The 22,819-nt window shown below is 37.1% G+C and overlaps 1 protein-coding gene across 1 annotated transcript in view; it reads left to right on the top strand.

Annotated features, from left to right (window-relative positions):
• The first annotated feature begins 7,477 nt into the window (after positions 1-7,477).
• The window catches only part of LOC139959093 (mucin-2-like), a 39,743-nt gene continuing 24,401 nt past the window's right edge, over positions 7,478-22,819 (top strand). The window contains exons 1-6 of the mRNA XM_071956667.1: positions 7,478-7,670; positions 11,460-11,618; positions 16,800-16,861; positions 19,535-19,573; positions 20,314-20,515; positions 22,392-22,537. Coding sequence (XP_071812768.1) covers positions 7,609-7,670; positions 11,460-11,618; positions 16,800-16,861; positions 19,535-19,573; positions 20,314-20,515; positions 22,392-22,537 — 670 coding nt within the window. The 5' untranslated portion in view covers positions 7,478-7,608. The remainder of the gene's footprint in view (positions 7,671-11,459; positions 11,619-16,799; positions 16,862-19,534; positions 19,574-20,313; positions 20,516-22,391; positions 22,538-22,819) is intronic.

Here is a 22,819-nt window from a genome sequence, read left to right as displayed (position 1 = left end):
CGACAATCTCCATGTATCCTGTTGATGGTGAGGTACTCTTGTCCACCATACCAAAGACCCATCTCTCTCCGTTAACATTGGGCACACTTATACTTACGCATGTAGGAAAATATGCTCTCATCTAACTACGTACCAACTACATACTAAATATGAGATTCGTCCAACCTTCCCTTCTTGAGATATAGTGTTTACAAGGTTTTCACAATTTGACCTCTAGTGACACCAAATAGACTTGGACCTCCACCAAAAACAATAGGGATCTTGAACTTAATGTTGTACTCCTACAAGCGAAATACGAGATTGATCCAAGCTTTTCTTCTTGAGATATCGTGTTTACAGGGTTTACACAATTTGACCCCTGGTGACCCCAAAGGACCTTTGACCTCCACAAAAACTAGAGGCCTTTGTTCCTAACAGTGTGATATCCACCACATACAGTTATTATACCTTATGCATGTCACTACACTGCTTCAATGCTGACAACTTGATGTGAGCGACTCCTAGGAGTGACCCCTGCGTTGACAGATACTGACTACCTGCTGTGGACGATATTGACCATGAACTGTCCTATATCTTATCACTAGTTAGTTTCACACCTACTGTACATACATATATTATTATAAGAGAAAACCAGAGAAATAAGATATGACTCATAATTGACAAATAAGGAGTAAAGTTTTAGAAAATATATTGGAATTTTCGGTCCCTCTGGGACCTTCGTCAGCAATACTTGGCAGTCGAATGAAAAGTACAAAATGTAACACAATGAAAGTATGACGCTAGATAAGTGTAAGTTGCATTGATTGAATTAGAACCAAATAAACCATGACTATACAGGAAGCGGATTAAGGAGCAAAGATTATACATATGTTTGTAGGGCTGATAGTTGTTAAGGGGTCCCGAGTCTTTGCTGAGGCCGGTGATGTGGGAATTAATACGAAAGATCCAATCGATTTCTTTACGTTTACGTTCAGTAGCGGATTTGAAGTTCGATGCAATTAAAATACATTTTAGGTTTTTGAGGGAATGACTATGAAGATTGAAATGTTCGGAAACTGTGAATCCTACAAAATTATCACGAATAGATTTTTTGTGATTATTAAAACGTAAGCGGAACAGGCCTGTTTCACCTACATAATTGCCCTCTTTGCAAAGTACACAGTAGAAAATGTAATAACATTACTAGAATCACAAGAGAGGGAAGGGGGTCCTATAGCCTATAGTCAACATTGAGAATTTTGACCACGGTGCCTTGGGTAATATGGGGCATATTTGGCAACGAGGTTTACCGCAAGGGAAATTGCCTGCGGAGGTGGAATCTGAGTGAGGGAGTCTGGAGGAAGTGAGTAGAAATTTAATGTTGGGGGTTTGACGAAATTCTAGCATGGGGGGGGGGGGGTACCTTAAACGATTCTCCTACAGATTGATCGTCTTGGAACACAGCAAATTCCTGTTTGATGGAGCGAATAAAAGGATATGATGAGGGGATTGTAACTGGTAACAAACGGAATGCGTGTGTTAAGACTTTTAGACTTGTATTTTAATAATTCCTCACGGCTCAACTTGTCGGCCCTGGATATACCTTGTCTAATTAAGTAAAGGGGATATCCGACGTTCAAGAAATAATCAGTTAAAATGGATACCTGGTGTTCAAAATCACGTGGGTGGGAGCAAATGCGTTTAAATCTAAGTCATTGGCTGTAAAAAATATAACTCTTGAGATTATGTGGGTGAAAACTATAAAAGTGCAAATACATATGAATATCAGTGGGCTTATAATAGACCGAAGTGGTTAAGGAATTGCCATCCATTTTGACCGGAACATCTAGGAATGATATTTGGTGTTTAGAAACTTCGAAAGGAAATGTAATGCTGTATGAAAAGAATTAACATGGTCGAAGAAGACTTAAGAGATTCTTCACCATGTGGCCAGACAAAAAATAAATCGTCAATGTATCTATAAGAATATAATATGTAAAATATATATATATATATATATATATATATATATATATATATATATATATATATATATATATACTTGAGTGAACACGACAAACAGTTTTTCTGTCTTTGGTATCGAATTGATCTAAAAACACATCAATATCATAGCTTCTATGTATTACACCAAAACTGAACTATTGTTCTAAGAACTATATGGTAAAGTGGAGTCCCACGGTCAATCAATTGCTTAACATAACCCAAAAAAGACACATTCATTTTGAACGGTTGGTTTGAGCTGTATCATATACAATGTTTTGAACGCACTGTGTGTCAAATGAAGTTCATCCAAAGTTATACGTAGCTTAAACTATATTAGCGCTCTCATCGCACCCCAATTGTCTTGATACACACGAAGAATAGATTCGTTTCCTCCAAGCGCGTCCCTGACTTCAACGGGAAATCTCTTGCATCTTCATCCTCAAGACGTCCTGAAGATGATTCCCTTTGTTGTTTTTGAGGGCGGCTATTTGTCCTTTTTAAATAAAGGATAACAATATTAATAGTCGCTAATTTTAATGAAATTCAATATTGACGATGAAGATGATATGATACTGACGAATATAATACAAAATGGTACCACATCACAATACAAACGGAGACGATTACAAATATTTTGTATTATCAATAAGGTAATTTACCTGACAACTGTTGAATTTGAGAGCTCATCCGTGTATGGCAAGTCACATGTGCAATAATTCGATAAACCGAGTTTATCGAGCGATAAACTGAGTTTATCGATAAACTCAGTTTATCGATCGAAAAAAGAGTTAACGGCGATAAACTCGGTTTTTCGAATTTTATCGAATTATTGCCCATGTGGCGTGCCATATCCAATTCGATAAACCGAGTTTATTGATAAAATCAGTTTATCGATAAACAGAGATTATCGATAATTATCGAGCGAAAAACATAGTTCCCATTTGATAAACTCGGTTTATCGCCGATATAATCTTAGTTTATAAACTGAGTTTATCAATCGAAAAACAGAGTTTAACGGCGATAAACTCGGTTTATCGAGTTATTGCACACATGGCTTGCCATATCCGCATCGAGCAGTTCTTCCTCTTCGACGTCTAAAGCCAAATTTTTCAAGGCCAATTGAATGTCGTAGTAGTTAAGGGCGTCTATTGACGTTTATTGCCCGGTGGGATGCAACATGGCGTTTGAGATCCCATCGAGTCCTTAAATCCCCTCTGACGTACTTCACAAATATGAATGTATGGTGCGTGTACTGTAACGCTGCTTTCGTCCTCGAGTGTGAAGGGGCATATTTCTATGAGTCGTAAACGGGGGTACGGGTATGGATGGGAGCTAGAACACTAATTACCAGATCAGGGGCCTGTTTCACAAAGCACTAAGTCGCGTCTTAGTGGTCTTTTCATGGTCATTTCTTGAGGTTTCACCAAATAACACTAATGCATAACACAAAGATACGGTATAAATACAGTCCGACAAAAGTGGATGACTTTAATATTTTAACATCCCTACCCCTTAAATGAACGTACTGGTCATATTCAATGATAACAACAATTGGATTTGTACATAAATTCATCAGCCCTAACTTCTTCTTCCGTGTAATCGACTTCAAGTATAGTCGTGTGTTTTAAGTTACTGTCCTTGAAAGTGTAAGGGTCATTACACATTGTTTGATTCACATGTAGCAACCTATTGCACATCACTGAAAAAATAGAGGGAATCCACGGAGTTGTATATCTAATCGCCAGCAAACACTGATTTCAAATGAACAAATTTATTATGAGCTATGCAATCTGGCAATACGGTTTTTGAAGTTAACATGACTACATTCTTTTGTTACCCTACACTGAACAAAACTATGGGCTCGGAGTCCTGACTCCAGAATCACACTTTTAACAGTGATAAAATTATTGTGAAATTTTCCTCTTTTTTCTAGTCCATTTTATACTAACTTTTACACTATTACCAATCATTGTCAATCAGTGAAATTCTAATGTCGCACGAAGGTACGTACGTAATTAATTATACGTAGTCTAGGCTATAGGCCGACTTTATCCTCTTGCGCGCTTCGACTCAGGGAATAGACATAGGCTACGCGCCTAGGCACAATGTAGTATATATATATATATATATATATATATCGCGCGTCCTCAAGCACGCTTTAACAAGTTATAGGCTAGACGCTCGAAGGTGAAGGTGAACCCACTGATCTACATCTGTTAGTGTAGATCAGTGGGTGAACCGCGTCACAAAACTGCGACTTTCCCATTTCCATTTTGAATGCGCAACCATCGCGTCGACCGTTACCGCAAATTCCGAAGCCCGGCCGTCAATTAAGCCATGTTTTCACACACAACTGGACCAGACAAGGCACAATATTGTACTTTGTAGCCTATAGTTGAATTTATCCTTTCCCCAGGCCTAACATGACAGTTAGGTTCGGGCTAAAACCAATCTTTATCTCAATACATAACACGTATATTGTCACACAATAGTTAAGTTCCGCAACGTTACAGAAGCTCAGATAAACTTCTTTTGATAAATATGTTTGGTTTGGCAATATTTCTGAGCATTTTATCCATTTATTTGAGCAAAAAAAAAAACAAAAAAACAAAACAGACGTCTGCGCAAATACGGTGTCATTTCTTTTCCTCCCATTTCATTTTGTCCTTGCCTTATGCTCCTTCTTATAGCAAACATAGTTTTCACAATGTTATTTATAATCTCTTGTTTTGAAAAAAAACCCAGAAAGATTAATTCTTGTTTTTATTTGATCGAATAAACAATCATAACATTATATTTTTTTAAAGTCAAAAGGCTATAATTACCGCTAAAGTTGTTTTCTTGAATATTTAAAATACAGAGCTATCTTAGTATCTTTAAACCAGGATGCATAACTGTATTGAGGTTTGATGGATGACGTCACCCTAACAGGAAATAAGCAAATGTTTTCCTTGTAAGATATCATGAAAACAAGTTTTGTTTATAAGTTCTGCAGATACTGTTGACCAGTAGAGTTCCTATATAGAGAGAATTGCGACATGAGCGTTCCTAAAATTTCAGGTCACGTGATGAATGGAGTCATTTGTTTCCTTATGTGTTTCCGTCATTCTATTTGCACATCGATTGCAAGCATCACATACAATAAAACTTTGCAGTTTGGAAAGTTCAAATGATTTTCCAAGCAGCATACATATTTCGTTCTCCATGCCAAGTATCTATAGATTTTCTACAATATTTTCCCGTTCGGGTTCACTAGGGGTAGAATGAAATACGTCCTTAGCCATGTTTTGTATATTGTCAAAATCTAGCGAATCAATTACTATTATTTAAGGTAATTTTCAACTCAACTCACCACACCCCTTTACCCTTCCTAATGTACCCCCACTAGAAATTCAGCTTCCACTACCCATTCCCCTTGTAATCCCAGTAGTTATTCGCCATTTGTAAAGTGTATACTACTGTGGAAAACTATACAGAATTGAAATTATCATCACCCTCTGTCATCCACTTGACCCTCGTAGGGTCTGACAACGCCACTGGCTGGAAACTGGTCTTTAAAGTCATCAATAGTATGGGAATGTTTAACTTAACTAAACTTTAAAAGTTGTACCCCATTTCAGAAATATCCTTATAAACTATATGATGTCACCAAATTTCACTGCATTGATGCCAAAAATGACTGTCCCTCGATAACAATAACTGGTTGTTCTATTAAAATTATTCAAAACTTAGTGTTACTCTTAGCTACTGTTAGTAATGTATTATTTGAGGAAACTATCGAAACAGTCTAAATAATAACACAGAATAATCTTTTTATTATGATTTATATGCCCAGAATTGATATTACCAGAAAAGGATGACAGTTAAGTCGCTAGGCTTTCGGAGCCACTCAACTATTTGAATTCATCCTGTGCGTTTTAGCAACACGTGTTGTGAGATCAATGTATGGTTTGTCAATAAAGTTGGCACCTAAACGCAGAACTGATGCTCCACCCAGTCGTTAGACAATAGAAGTTAGACAAAGGCACAGCCTCTATAATGATCACTTCTAATAGAAGGCGTCGTGATTAGTTGGTCGATTTTATCCGCCACTGTTATGTCCTGTGCGACCTGTTGCAGGATATTCGACAGCTTTGCAACAACTTCTCATAGTCTCTACGGTCTTAAATGTTATGCAATGATACACAACTAGATTGTGTAAGATCATTATGAGTTCTGCTTATACAAGTAGTTAAACAAAAAGAATTGCATGACTAATGAAGAATGCAAAGACTGATAAAAAGAAAAATAAGTGAATAACTTTTAATTTTAACTGCAGGCACCGTGGTATGCTTATCACTTTTTGTTTACAATTATATTTCGCTTTAATTTAAGTATTAAATTGCAGATTACGAACCTTTATAAACTTAACATTCTAGAAAGCATTTTTTTGCGCTGAATTTGATAACATGATTGATATTGTATCGATCGATTAAAAATCTTATTACACTGCATTAGACTATAGACTAGTCAAAGTTGGTTCAAATTAGTCTAACGTACAAACTTTTCCCATTTGTTATACGTGATTATAAGTTAACATTTATCTGGGCACTACGAAACTTATACGCTGCTTAAATGTCAAGTTTTCGATTGTTTTTTTTTATTTGTCTCTTCAAATTAATAGCTTATATTATCAATTGGTGCTCAAAGGAAATTCCTAATCGGTATATGAAATATGCGCCTGTGTCTTTTCTTCAGAACGGAAAAGTTATAACGGGAACGCTACCAGCCAGTGAACAAATTTAAATGTTCATTATGAAGCCAATGTTAATGTTCCGAGAATAACTATATAGGAATAAAGCTATAACGTCTTAAGTGTCACAAAAAGTATTCTCTTTATATATTTATTTCAAAGGAGTGCATACAGTGCAAAGGTACCATTTGAATTCAAGTCCGACACCCCTGCACATTCCGTCTGTACGGACTTCAGTTTTGTGTAAGGTACCTGTACCAGCTAAATCTTTGTTAAGTTTTCACGGAGTTGTCCATCGGATCCACCCCTCCCTATCCCTTCTTCGTTGCTCATGCCTTGGAGCATGTGCAGTATAGTTTTCGACTTTACATTTTAGCCATGCTTTTTGTTCGTGTATGCATGGTTATATATAGCTCATCAAACTTACCCTGTTGTATAAAATCTGAGGATTGCGACATATAATGAAAATGCAAAATTGAAACAATATGGGAACTCAATAATTAGGCATGAAATTTTGCTTTAAATCAATAAGAACTGTCATTATTAGCGAAGGTCGCCTGGTCCATGCAACACTTCTACTGACAATTTATTGATTTCATATACCCAGAAGTCCCAAACGTTTCAACAGTGTTGTACATGCTCGCTTCTGATTGGTCCAATGTAAAGGGTGCAAATTATTGACAAATAATCTGTAGCCGCCGAGGAATATATTGACGATCCCTGAGATCGACGAACCAGTTTCCGTGCGACATCATTCGCCTGTGAAGTGTCAACCGCACGAAATTTACGATAAACTATACTAAAATTTCTGGTTTTGTATGCTTATTCAAATACAAATATTTCACGGAAACGATTGAACAAACGGACTGAAGGAAGCTATTACTGCGGCAACAATGCCCAGGCCGCAACTTTTAATTTCCATCTTGCTATGGACACTTTTGCTGCAAGGGAAAAGGTGAGAATGTATTTCTTTTACTGCCCAGGGAAAAATGACCATTGACTGGTAATATATCGCTGTAGTTAACAGACTGCTCTGCGAACTTGAGAACTTGTATGAAATGTTAAAATAAATGAGGTACTTTATTAAATGAATGAATAATTCCTTAAAATCATTGGGATCACACCATACAAGTGCGCCGCAGTTACGAACAAATTTGTAAATGTAATACGTAATTTTGATCGATAATTCAATTACTGGAACATTGAACTTACATTGTTAACATATAAAAAATAATGATGATAGCATCACAATTGAAGTGAAATGTATATTATATTTTCCTTTGATTTAATCTCATTATACGTTCGATATCATACAATAACAGTACGTTATTCAACGTTATTTGTGGACATCTAGGCACACGATGTCACGTTTCCGTACATCTGATTAAAGTGTGTTTGCATATTGCTATTTCAGACCCAAAATGTTAATCCGTACCGCAAGTGTTTCACATATATTTTTGGCGTGTAAAGGCTGAACTACTATGCAAAATAATTTTACTTTTCAGTTTTATTTAAAAAATAATTTGAGCTTATATGATGTATGATATATGAGAGTTTTCATAGTTATCTTTGTAATGGAAAGTCACCTGCCATCAGTGGCGGCACCGTGACTTCTAGCGTGAGGTGGGGCGGGAGGGGATAGCGAGCGAACTTTTTTGTTGTTGTTACAAAGTGCACATCACTGGCAAATTCAGTCTGGGGGGGGGGAGGGGCGGTCTTCAGATTTGTTTTGCCGGAGCCGAAAGGGGATGGTGGTGCAGTATCATGATTGGGGGTCAATGCCACATATAGTTCCCAAATAGCGTCGTAACTGGGCAAGGTGCCGTCAGGGAGAGTGGTTCATTTGGTTACTTACATTCATTCAGGGAGGCATTATACCACTCTTCCAGGTGAACAACCTTACACAATGCATCATTTGATGTCACAATTAACGTCGGCTTCAACGATACCAGGGTCACACCCTCCGTTATAAAATCCTTGATTTGCTTCTGGCCCTACCATAAAAGTTAAGGCACCTGTCATGCAATATTATTACCCAGATGTAGTTCAAAATGTATATTAGCACAAATGTGTGTTAAAACCACAAAGATGCCGTTGTTTCAAGGAATAACTACACTTTAAAACTTTTAAGCAGTGTTTGATGATAGAGCATATTTAAAAGTATAGCCTAAGTAGTATTTATAGAACGATCAGATCTGACTTTTTTACATTAGGCTATAAACTGGTTCTGCCATTATTATCAGCTAATTGTGCCTTCGACAAGAAAACCAAGCAGTTCCTTCGGAATAGTTCGTGCATTCTTTGAGTAAATTAGAGGAAAGCAGTTGTTTGGTTTAGCACACGATTCTTTATTTGTTCTGTATACAATTCTATATTGGTTTTCAAAAGTGTTATTGAATTAAATAAATCAAAACAACAAATGTTAGAATTATGTAATGAAGGCCCAGGGAGTTCGCCAGAGAATTATACATTGTGAGGGGTAATGTGATGTTTTGCCGACTAAAAAGGAGAAACTACCGACAGGAAGTGTTGATAAACGAAGCGCGAGTCCAACGGGATGAGGTCCAGTGGATAGGGGTCAGCTGAAGCCTGAAGGTTCCCTAGTTTTGGTCCAGACAGCACAGAAAATGCTGAAGTTTACTGTATTTTCTGTGCTAAAATGGCGCAAAACTTCGACCTGTACTTTGGCATATGAGTTGTAATAGAAATAATAAGTGTTCTACAGTCTACATGTATACATTCCAATCTCCTCGCCTTCCTGCACACCCCCCCCCCCCCACACTTATTCTTCCGTCTTTCTCTCTCTCTCCCTTCCTTCTCTTCTATTGCCTACCTAGAATAGTTGGCATCCGGACGGAACCTTCCGTCGTCACCCCGTGCAGAGGATGCTGTCCTGGGGGGGGGGGGGTCTATGGGAAATTGTTGTTATGTAAGGTGGCTTAGATGCAAAATGATGCTATCTTTGGCAAAGCGTTGAACTGATTACACGTTTAGGAATTCTCTTTCTTTAGTGAATGTTTCTTCATTTTTCCTATTGTTTGTTCAAAATATCTTTTTTTAGTAGACATTTTAGATTGGCATAAACCACCGAAATGGTTAACAAAAATAGGGAAAATTTCCTCTATAGCTGGCCGCCGCTAGCATCCCCATAAATAAATATTTCTTTTATGTTATTGTTTATTCATCAATTTTGTATGGGGCTATGGCATGGCAACGCCCTGACTGGTATCCGGGCGGAACGCCCCACCCCTCGCTTACTACACCAATGCCTCTCTTTCGTCTCTTTCCTCCCTTCTCTCCTCTCTATATTCTCTCTTCCTTTTATCCTTTCCTTCCTCTTCTTTTCCTTTCTATTTTCTCTTTCCTCTTTCCTTCAGTTTGCCGACTGGTGTAGAATTTAACCGCAGGCATGGGTGAATGGGGGTGTCACCCCACGCAGCCCTCTAGCTAAGGCCCTGTCAATGCCGCGCATGTAAAATCCAGAGGCATTGCGCAAGAGTGTGCACCCCACTCCGAATCCTCAGTCGGTTGAGCCGGGTGATTTGTGTATTCAGCTGGGGAAGAATTGGACCACCACTACGGGTGAACTTTCCCCCATCCCCTCCTAATTCAACCTCACATAATGTATTTATTAGAACAACATTCAGTTTAGTGATACTTACAAAGACCAAGATTATAGACTTAATATGCGCAGAATGCACCATTTGACTTTTAAAGTATTAATTTTTCTGAGGGTTTGGCCCAATGACCCCACGGCAGCAGCCCTCCTTTATAAAATACTTCATTCGCATCTGACCCTCTCATAAAGATCCTGTTCACTACCTAAATCATTCGTTGAATTCTTTAGTGTATTGTTATTTATTAGTACATTCATGGGATACGAGCTACTTAGATAGACCTAAATTATTATCTAAATATGCCTCAGCAGTCGCACAATGTGACGTTTCACCCACCTACATATGTTTCAATGACCCCAATACAGCCACCTCCTCTTTAAACTCCATTTGTCTCTGACCCTCCCACAAAATTTCAGCCCCACATTAGTTAGTCTAGGGAAACTTTGGAATTGCCGACCCCCCCCCCCCCCCCGTCTTTGAAATCATGGGCACGCCTCTGTAAAATCCAGTTGTTGAGGTGTAAATGATGTTAATGTGTCTGTTATTTGTTACGTTATTTTTTTTATAAGAGCACAAAGATGAACACCTCATTGTCAGGTTAAAAACCGCCCAAAGGTTTCCTTTAATCTCGTAAAACGACCGGGATGTTGCAATCTATTGTTATCGCTTCACACAAAATTTATGCGAAGTAAAACTTAAGTCGATTAATACTTTTGTTTAAGGAAAAGTCGCCCAGGAAAGAACCTGGGCACGAAACCAAACTACCAAGTCGATTAATTGAAATTATGTCCCGAGTAGAAACCACAGAAAGATTTTCTTCTCAGCAAAAAGAACATTAAACTAATGATTTATATCATACGCTTACCCCCAAAAATATAATTAAAAAGGTACATGTTCTGTTACCTATGACAATAAGACTGTCAGTATATGCATAACTTGAATAAAATGTCTTTCTTTAGTGTCAATAAATGATGAAATTGGTTTGTTAACACTGCTACGACCAGGTTAAATGCTTCAATTGAGTATCAATATCCATGTACAACATTTACTAGTTGGTGTATCATTTGCCAAGTTGGAACAATGTCGGTGGTCTGGTGCTAACAAATACCAATTTTCTTTCATTGCAGTGTCCTTGGCCAAGAAACTCAGAATGACGGCATTTGTGACGAGATCAAGGAACCTGAAAAGGTGGAGGATGGTCTGACCATTCGTTGCTCTGATTTCGATCGTGATACTGACACATTGACCTCGGGATTACTGGAAGACGAAATGTGCATAATCTCTAGGTGAGAAAAGTACTACAACCCGTCCCCCTCCTCCCCCGGCCACGACTGTTACGCCTCATGTTTCATATTAAAAGAATAATTTCACATTTTCAAATTAAACAGATACAACAATCTGTCTGTAGCTTAATAAGTAACGTTTGGCGAGCCTGTGTAGCTTGGCTTTGCAAGGAGAACCCATCAAAACAATAGCCCTTTCTTTCAACTTTTCAACATAAACATGTTAATACCCCTGCACAGGCATCGGCTGCCAATGTCACGCAAATTGTGTTTCACCTCTCTCAGTGTACCCGTGGCGTCGACTTGGCTTTGGGTGTGTGTGTGGAGGGGGGGGGGGGGTCTCTTCGTCCCGATCCCTGAGTGGAGGGTCTTTATCTTTTTCATCGTTTAAATTATGTATTAACAACCTACATTAAGAAACAGTTAAACCCTACAAACACTGGTTTGGCCATTTTGCCGTTTTGTTCGATGTACAACAGGGCTGAAACTGCCATCTGGCAGGTGGCAGAAAGTTTGCCGCAGAACGCGATTTTCCCAGTTTCTATGTAAATTTCCATTGCAAAAATCACTATTTCGAAAAGGAAGCAGAAGAAATATGGGATAGGCGATAGTTTAAGCCTATTTCGTCATAGCCTAATTTCGAGATTGTAATCGACATTTTATACCAACAATTGTAAAAATTTCCAGAAAAAGTACAATTAAATGGTCGAATTTTAAGAGCTGATTGAGATGTAAATCTAAATATTTGAAAACGAGAAGAAAAACGCTTCAGAAAAAAAAGTATGTTTATGTCGATAAGACTTTGAGATGATGTAGTGAGTCAAAATGTAGAAAAGTTAACATTTCCAAGTTTTATTTCCAAAATTTCCAGAAAAAAATCACAAGTAGAAATTTCGTAATAAACAATTGACAATTTCGGTATTAAAAATCAAAATGACAAAACCGACATGTCGAAATTTCGAGAAAAACAGTAGCAATTTTGAGAAAATTTGGTTGAGGAAAATTTAAAATCTACAATGTTCCATTGGGCCACAGTAGTATAAAAAACTACAATACTTCTGGGATAGTTCCTAAACCCCACTCATTCCGCTCCCTCCCACTTTGTAATAGATTGCTACGCCACTGCATGGTTACAATTTACCTCCCACTTTGAAAAGCCAATCGACACCCGTATTTGCCTGGTGTTATCACCAATATAGTTCAGTTTTCCTCATGCATGTTAAGGGCGTCTGTAATGTGGAGACACAGTCGGGTATCTGAATCCATCTTTGGACTGTCAGCAGGCCAGATGCATTTTCAGATTTCGGGGCGATGAAAGAAATGCGGTGACGAAGGCCGCACCCTATACATTAGCACGAATGGTGTGGTCTAGATTGTATTTCGTAAGAGTAATAGTCGTGCTACTGAAGGTCAAGGTATGACATGGTACGGTACAATAGGTCAATGAATGTTGTTCAAAACTGGCCTCATGGTAAAAGTTATTTAACGGCACTTGATGTATTTAGCAAATGTATGGTGATTAGGCCTATGCATTCCCGGTTTTATCGAAAAGTTTTGCCGAGAACGCGTAAGTTAAGGGTAAATATTTTCAATGTTATCCCGACCTTCCAGAACAATCTATCGCTAAGCGAAATCCTCAAATTGAGAAAAGTTGAACATATGTAACAAATTTTCCTCGTCATGATGCCATGGGAAAATTCGTGACAACAAATAAATTGTTTCGTAGATAACACCCTTCTAACACGCGAGTCCACACCCTCTAATTTCCGCTCTATTTTCATACAATGAAAGGGAGGAGATAAACAATGAAAGACCCCAGATAGAAATAAATAAATCAATTTGTTTCGCCTGTGCCCAAGCAGCTGTCTGGTAGGTATCAGGAGAGGTGTGAATGAAGGGCAGTTTATGTACGCAGGGTGTTAATTATCCACGGTTTCTCTGCATAGCCTTTTGTTTTAATTTAACGGAAATCGATGTAATTGTTTGAAACATCTGGATTACAAAACAATATCAGCAAAACATGACGCATGCTTAAAATTGTAAGTAATTAAAGCAGAATATCCAACTTTTTTTTTTCATTTCTAACGAAAGGAAATGTACAAGAAATCTTAAGGGTAAATCCTAATAAACTTAGACACCTTTCGCCAATGATCTCTTTTTAACTTTCTTTTGCACATAACAATTACTGATTAAAGAGATAGATCTGCTTTAAACTTGAATGACTTTTAACTACTTGCTAAATTAGAGTATACTTCAGGTAATTGGAAGGTGGTTTAGGGAGGGAGTCTCAGTGTTTAGAATTTCATAAAAATGCAACTGATTTTTTATTTTCCTCTGTGAATAAATGAATGAAATATTATAAAGAACAACAACATTTTAGCCTAGTTATATTGATGATATCATCACTCTATAGTTGCCAGATGCAATCAGAAAATAAAACGAAATTTGATAAATTGATATCTTCGCCATAAAAGATGCTATGAGTCTGGAATTTTGGCTTACGGATGCAGAAAATTTCCAGCAATTTTAAGCGATCAACTTTAGCCAGCGAAATATCCCTTTAAATCAGCGAGTATTGGTTTGAGGGTTGATAACCAGTTTCCAATTACATATGACTTTCTCGCTAGAAAAAGTAGGAATAAGCCCACTTGATCTCGTTTTAGTGTCTTTCCCAACAAAATTGCAGTAGTCCTTGTAGTAATATACTGTTATATACTCAACTGGACAAAGCTTTCAATCTCAGTTAGTTTGCAAAATTTCTGAAAGTAGGAACAATACAGAACATGTGCCCGGCAAGGGCTGTCAATCTATTTTCATGATTAGAGGAGCAAAAATATCGATACAAACTATCCATTATATTAATGCAACCGATCTTGATCAGAAGTATACTCAAATAGGCAAGACGTACCTATTTACTCCATCCCCTTCCCCGTATCTATGTCTCCGTGAAGCAAATTGGTTCAGTTACGTATAGGACGCTATCAAAACTGTGTATGTGTGGGATGGGGTGGTGTTGGGGGGGGGGGGAAAGAAAACCTGTGGACAGTTTGGAGATCTTCCCAAGAAGAATTTAGTTTTGTTGATGCTATACTGTGACGCAGATGGGACATAGAGAAAACTGAACGTTGTATCTCAAAATTTCGACCACATTATCTCAAAAGTTACCATTCCCCCTCAAAGTCTCGACGGAAGTTCAACTATTCCTTGAAAGTGTAACTTTATTGAGTGAAGATTTAATTCATTTCTCAAAAACTCAATTTTATTTCTTCCTCTAAAATCGATAATTCGACTCTCTATATTGAAATCTTGACAGTGCCTCTCTCAACTGAAATTTCGACTATTTTATTCCAAACTTCCGTCTCTAAATATTTGACATTTTCTGTGGAAATTGTTTTGCATGGAAATGTCGACTTTTCATCTCAGTTTTCATCTATTTTACCTTAAAACCAGTTTTGAGTATTTGACCTATGACGTCACCAATCACACAGGCACCAACCTACCATCGGACAAACGGTCCAGGAGGAGTTCGCAACACACTTTTTCGCACAATTTAGGCCAATTTCACCTTTGACCTCAATTTACCTATGACTCCGACCATGAACACCTGAATCTGTCCTAATTTAAAATTCGACTCATTATTCTCTACATATCGTGTGGTTTAATGGCTTTTTCCTACATGTTGACAAGCAGAAAATGGTTAAAAATTAAGTTTTAGGGTTCTTGACCTTTCACCTCAAACTTTTGACCTATGACGTCATATTTCACGCAGGCATGAGTTTTCATGTCAGGCATTTATCCACCACTTTATTAATTGATCGGACTGAGGGTCTAGGAGGAGGTCGTGACTAACCGTTAGCCCAAGTTACAACTGACGTTCGATCAATCTGATCGAAGGAACACTGATTTACCATCTTTATTGTATATTCAATTCAGTAAAAATCTCGCTTCCAAAGTCCTATGATATAAACAGAATTGTTCGGTGATTAACCCAAACGTAGAGGAAAAATTAAGTCGAGAACAAAAGAACCGGTATCAGTAGCCTACTAGTACATATACTATGTAACATGGTTATATTAGTGTATTAGTTTATATTGTATATGTACAGTATGCATAACGTATACCAATGCATTACCATGCTGACGCGACCATGGGGCGAAACAAATACAGGCCATGATCGAGGCAGTCATTTTTACGAACACGTCGGCTTCCAATTCAACATTTTAACTCAAATTTGGAATCTTTTGAGTAATATGCATGTGTTACACCGGTGACACCGTCGTGTTGCACAATACTTAGTAAACTACGGAAGCGTAGAAGGAACATTGCATTGACGACTTACCGACTTGACAAAACGACAATTATCTTCAAATTGACGAGTTGACGAGATGGTAACGTGACAAAATTCAGAAATTGACGACCATCTCGACAAAATGACAAAATTCACATAATTGACGTTTTGACGAGATAACGGATCTCGTCAATGCATCAATTTTCTGCAAATTCACGAGTTGCACATTTATTGCACATCTCGACAAAATGACAGAATTCAGAAAATTGTTTTGTTTAACTCAGCTATATTATGATCAATCGCAAGTAGCAACTGTGCAACTCGTCAATTTGCAGAGAATTGATGCATTGCTGAGATCCGTTATCTCTTCAAAACGTCAATTATCTGAATTTTGTCACGTTACCATCTCGTCAACTCGTCAATTTGCAGATAATTGTCGTTTTGTCAAGTCGGTAACTCGTCAATGCATTGTCCCTTCTACGCTTCCGTACTAAACTCACATCTAGGCGTGGTCTAGCTCTTATAATGAGAACCGTTCGTTCAAAAACTGTAAAACTTTACGTTATTTTAAAGGCATTGAAGACTCGCACCAAACCGCGTGCGGCCATCTGAAAAAGTTAACTTTCTGTTGCTTGCAAGTGACGTTTTGTTCCTGTCGCTACAAAATGCAGACACTGTCATTTTCAGTCATTAAATGACGTTTTTCATATATGAACAACACCGGTGGTACATTGAAAAATAGAGTAAAACGTAAGATCAAATATTATCTTATGTTTTCCATTTTCGGTACACACGGAATCACTTTAAGGTAGACATATGTGCTTATTAATGTAATGACTTCTAATGTATGTATGTACAGTATATAAATGTATGTATGTATTTTATTATGTTTGCAGGCGGATCACACGCGTTAAGTACATCTGTTGCGAAGGATACACTGGAGACAAATGTAATATCCGTAAGTATCCACTTCGGCGGGACGTGGTGTATCTATAGCCTGCGTATGTGTGTGTGTCCCCGGGGGGGGGTCATGTAAACTGCACGAATTTGACTAGTTATACGGATGAGGTTTAGGCTCTAATTTTCAGGTAACATACATTTCGAAAGGCATATTTAGGTATTGTGCACATTTACTATACATACTGATCAGGTGATTGCTGTTAGGCCTAATTCGTTATGAACTTTGTGGTTATGCTTCAATTGCCATGATCTCAGCTGGCATTTCAGCAAGTAAATTCTGGGTCTCGTCATCGTCACCAACAAGTGATGACAGACTGGGCAAATTGTTTTTTTTTTCGTCCGCGTCTGTAGTGACGCTATGTCATATCAAAAATTTCTTGGTCAACCTCTGTTTGTTTGTTGTGCATGCTGGCAACACTGCTTGGTCTCAGTGGCGAATTGTAAACCCTTTATATTCTTGTCAAAACTGAAAGAAGGAGAAGCAGGGAAAAACATCATTTAGTCCGTTCGACAATTAAGAAAGCGAAAGTCAAATACATCCTGGGGAGCTGAACACAGCTCCCCAGAGCTGATACACCATAGCTTTCGGATTATGATAGTAGCCTACATAGTGCAGACGAAGAATTTTCACTGACAAGTTAGCAGGTTTTGTGGCTGATGGACCTTAAGTCGTCATATCGTTTGCAGCGTCGTCTGTTTACGTTATGTGTTAACTGAGCTGAGCGAGTCACATGGTGGATTTGTATTACATGTCCATTATACATCACCGTACTTTTACAAGCCAAATTTACAGTGTCGTCTGCTCTGCTAAAAACAAAAACAGGTCTTCGGTCCTTTGCACATCAACCATGTGTATGTGTACTATACTAGCACGGTAATGTACTAAAGATTCTAGAGACGTTCTTTCGAAAACAACTTCTTTCAATTGCAACTTTATTGAAAAGTATGCTTAGTGTGCATTAAAAGGGAACCACTATTTAAGTGAAAATGGCTCCGTGTTCTTCAGTTGAGCATACTTAGAGTTAGTTGGTAACAACTATTTAAACAGAGGTAAAAACTACGTTAGTCTTCGAGTGGTATCCCGTGGAATTACGCTAATAGCACGGTAGCCTAGACTAATGTGGTATGTTAATTAAAGCGTTAGGCATGTGGCCTAAGTTTGGTAACTAAGAGGAGTTGCCTTACCAAAGAAGCTGAATCGGAGATTGGGGCTGATGCGTGCTAATTTTCCACAAAAGATGGCATGTTGGTCTTAATTATTGCGTAATGTATCGTCATAATTTTGCCCAAGATATATGCCAGTCTAGACCAAGGCCCTAAATAAAAACCTTTGATTTTATTATTATTTATCAAAAACCAGGGTGATTAGGCCTAGGCCATTCTATTTCATGCATAGTCGAAAGACCCATTGGCCCAGGTACCTATGAATATTATGTTGACACACTCTGGAAATTTCATGATTTACCATAACAATGTTAAGTAAACCAAACCTGTGCTGTGGCGTATCTTGTTTTGTGTTTTTCACAAAGTTGAAGTTGACCGTACAATAATTTGCAGAGCTAGTCTAAACCATTACTATCCAATCACAGTTTTCATGTTATCTTGAAGTTTAAATTATTGTTATTTCTTAAAATTCAGGCCTCGACAAATAGTTTCAAAAGTAGGCCAACATTTCCTTATTGCCAAAGCTAAAATTCTACTGGCCACTTGCAAGTAGGAGACCGTATATGTCAAGGCCAATATCGTCCTTATTAACATTTTCCTTGAAAATTATTTCTGCTCAATCAATAGGATAAAAGAAATATCCTCAAATGATTCTTCTAGTCCTTTGTCATGGTACTTGTCATTTCTGTAATTAAACAAAGGATGGTATTGTAACTGATTTAAGTTCACAGTTTGAATGCATTCCACTATTAGCAATGTTACTTTTAAGAAATTTCATTGATACTTATCAAAATAAGTAAAATTTAAATGTGCATGTTGCTAAGACATTGCAAAGTTTATTAGTTTATTATTTGTGTATTATTACGTTTAATTAGAAATTTATTTGACAATGGATAAATATTTGTGAGTCATAATTGAACCCAACATGCTACCTATTGTGTTGTGGTTTGAAATTTCATGAATGTCACTTAAAAGCAATTGAAAGGAAGCCAAGTTTTGTCAAAATATGTAAAATATTTGCTGTGCATATTGTTGCTACCTTGCATAACTTGGAGAAATTACTTAGTCATTGGGTAAAAATTTCCACTACAAACACTAAGTGTGCCATAATTTGACAGTTTAGTATTCAAAATGTGTGTAACAGGTTGTCTCTAATAAAACACTATGGTTCCGATGAAGAAAACTGCTGTGAAGTCTAGCAATTTTGTCAGTTAACATAGCATATTGTGATGCAATACTGGATAAATTATTCCCTGCACACCAAAGTACTATTTACTCTACTTGGAAAAGAAAAGAAAAAGAAAATAAAATAAATAAAAAATGACTTGGAAAAGAAACATATTACTTGGTGTGACACTAAGCTCACTGAGCTTCATCAGACACTATCATTAATCAGGTACCATGTTCCTATCATATATATTTTTAGGTTCATGTGCGTATGGTGCGTATTGATATTAAACAATCTTGCAGTATACTTATTTTCCTCTTTTCTCATATTTCTTTGCAGGAAGTGTACCACAAGTCAACAACTTTGCCACTAGCTTTGGTAAGTCAATATCAACAAAAACAAACACACTTATGTTGGCTGACATAAACCGTGTTGCAGAGGTGTAGGCTTGATCTACTGCATACAGTGGCTTTGGCTCTTTTCTACTTAAGTTCCCTGAGGCAAAGACAACATTCCTTTAAATGCTGATGAAGCTAGTTTAAAAAACATTTTACCTTTGTAGTGGGGACTAGGAACCACTTTAGATGTGGTATCATAACAAAAGATAAATATTAGTATGCAGAAGTATAATGCTTGTATTTCCTAATAACCAACAAGAAATTGATAGAAAATGTGAAGATCGACATTCTGAAACTACTTCTCACTTTGTAACTTCCTTGTTCGTTTTTGAGCCAAACATGTACAGTGTACACATATTTGACTTTCAAGAGTGTATTATTACAGCTCTAGATCTTCCTGTTGAGCAGTTGTCAATGGAATAATGTTCTGCAGAGATCATTTATGGTTAATGGATGTGTACCTCTCTGTAATAAACATTACTGACACTTTAGCACATCGTAGTGGGTTTATACACTAATTAACAAGATGGATTGGAACATATGATTTCCACCAGTCAAATGATCCTTGTATGTAGGGAAATATCTTTCTACCTTACAAAACTAACATGCAGCAAATTGAACAATGGTCTACTTACAATGCATGTTTTTTGTCAAGTGCAGAAAAGGTAAGATATTCTTCTAAGTACAGTAGTTCATGTGTGCTCTTTTTCTCCAATACAGCAAATGCAAGTGCACCAAGACAATGCTCTTTGTTGACAACTTTAGTCCAAAGACCTGATGGACCGTACTTCAGATTTCCTGGAAAAGGTGTCTACAGTTTTGCATCTGACTGTGAAGATGATCCACTCTTTGAAGTAAATGTGCAAACAGACATCACTTGTGCAGGAGGAAGTAAATCAGACTGCTATGCTATCTTCATCAGGTTTGTATTAAGTCATCCTTGAGATGTAGGTTGATTTCCTTCAGTTCTATGCTGTAGTTTTAAAGTCATAATATATCTGCCATTTATGCAACAACACATATCTTAGTTATTGTTGAGAAACAGTGAATACAGAAGCTGTAGGATAAAGAGAGCCCTAGCAAGTCTGTTTTTAAAACCATTTAGTCAACTTGAACGTTGACTGATTGCTGATGGGAACTGAATTTTTTTTATTTGGCACATCAAGCCTTGAAATTCAGTTTATGTACTGACAAATGCCAGTCGTTTCATGTTTCGAAATTTTTCTGCCAGTAGCTTTGAAGAACAGAAAATGTAATATGATTAATAACATTCTTGGAATTGTTTCCCTACATACCATAAGCACAGTTTTACTGCTTGCAGGTCAAATGTTTAAGAATGCTTTTTAATTGTCCCTCAGACACTCAGGCCTTACATTTTGGTTATCCTAAAAACAGCAAATTTGCATTATGATTACTATCATTCTAATAGGCCTATGCTGTAAGACGTGTGCTGTAATTCACGAAAATGGCAGTGGCACCTTGATATTAACCAATAGAGCTTTTAAGCACTTGAAATTTATGACAAGATGCTAAAATTGTCACATTCTAGGCCTGGGAATTTTGTGTGACATTCAAAATGTACCGAATGCTTGGTAAAAAGGATGATAAGTACAATAAGTGTTCAATTTTCGTACCTGTAGAATACTGAGAATGAACTTGCATTGGTTTTTAACAGCTTTGTATGACAGAAGCTAACTTGCAAGTTGCCTATTGAAACCCTACATTTGTTGTAGTCATTCTTGTGAGAGGTCTCCTATCCACATTACTTTGCACAATTTATATTAAATTCATTCTGGGGCAAATTGTACTCTTGTCAAGTATGTTGACAATACTACCTGCTATATCTTGCAATAACTCTAAAGCCATATCAGGTAGATCAAAAAGGCTACCAGTCTTTTATTTTCAATTCTCTAAGTATTGTGGGCTCAAAATCTGAAATATTTAATCCAAAAAGTTTGCTCAAAAATAGCAATGTTAGACTCAAGGGTCTGAAAAAGATTAAGGAGACAAAAGCAGGTATTTGTGGTATTTTGGTTGAGCGTGTACATATTTACAATGTATTTATGTGTTTGAGTTGGCAATATACTAAGCTTTAACAATCACATTTCAAAAGGTTTGGCTGAAGCTTACTATAAGGTCTTATCTTTATCATATATTGCTCAATAATTTCCTCTTGTTACTAAGGAAAAATCTTATACTATGCCAATTTTGCTGTTCATAGTATATGCTGTCCCTGTATGGTATCACCTATATATGTTAAGGATAAACAGAGATCCTCAAGAAATTTTCTCAAATATTGTGCCAAAATGTTCTGCCACGATAGTCATAATCTTTTAGTGAAGCTGCTTGAAATTAATTTATAATGATTGCGGAACTGTAGTAGTTGAAATATCACAAACAACAGTGTAAGATATTTGGAAGGACAACCTAGGTTTAGAATATTTTTCTTTAAGTTTTATTGCAGAGCTGCTCTTTTAATCCAACTTGGGTTGTAATCTGTCTACTCTTCCAACCTTTGGTCATTCATGTTTTCTTGCCCTTGATTTTTGCTACTGAGGACCTCACTTTCTCAAGTTTGATTAATTTCCTTTTTTAATGTTTACTCATAAACTTCCTATTTCAATATTGTTTGAAATATATACTGGAATAAACTAAACTGAAGTGTTCAATATTTATTGCCACATTTCTTGCCCATTAAAATGAAGTGTCACTATAGAAGATAATTGTTTTTCATTTTCTTTGGGTTTGTGTGAAATTTTAGCAGATGTGGAAGTCATAACTTTCAATTTTGTTCACAGACTGTTCGATGTCGAAATTGAACTTGGTCCAGGTGGCAGGGTTGTTTGTAATGATGTGGAAATCACTAACTTCCCCCACGAAGCTGCAGAAAGAGAAGTCAAGATCTTTAGACAGGGCATCTTTACTGTGATTGAAGCGTACAATGGTAAGTTGAATTCCCTTGCTTCCATTTCTTATCTTAGTTTTACTTTCACAGAGAGTAAAACTTCCAAAAGTACAAAGATATCTCTTAGTGTATGGCAATAAGTGTACATTTAAATTTTTTTATGGAGCTCTTACTAACTTCCAGGTTTTCCCACTCACGGACCTGTTACTTTTGAATAACTTTGCCTACTTCAGATTTTGATTGTATTAAGATTGTAACTGTATAACTGATATATGTTTGCATTTCTCTTGGGGTGTTTCCTCCCCAGCCATTATGTTCCTA

Source organism: Apostichopus japonicus, chromosome 18, assembly GCF_037975245.1.
Source record: "Apostichopus japonicus isolate 1M-3 chromosome 18, ASM3797524v1, whole genome shotgun sequence".
Taxonomy (NCBI): Eukaryota; Metazoa; Echinodermata; class Holothuroidea; order Aspidochirotida; family Stichopodidae; genus Apostichopus; species Apostichopus japonicus.
This window is presented reverse-complemented; position numbering and strand designations above follow the sequence as displayed.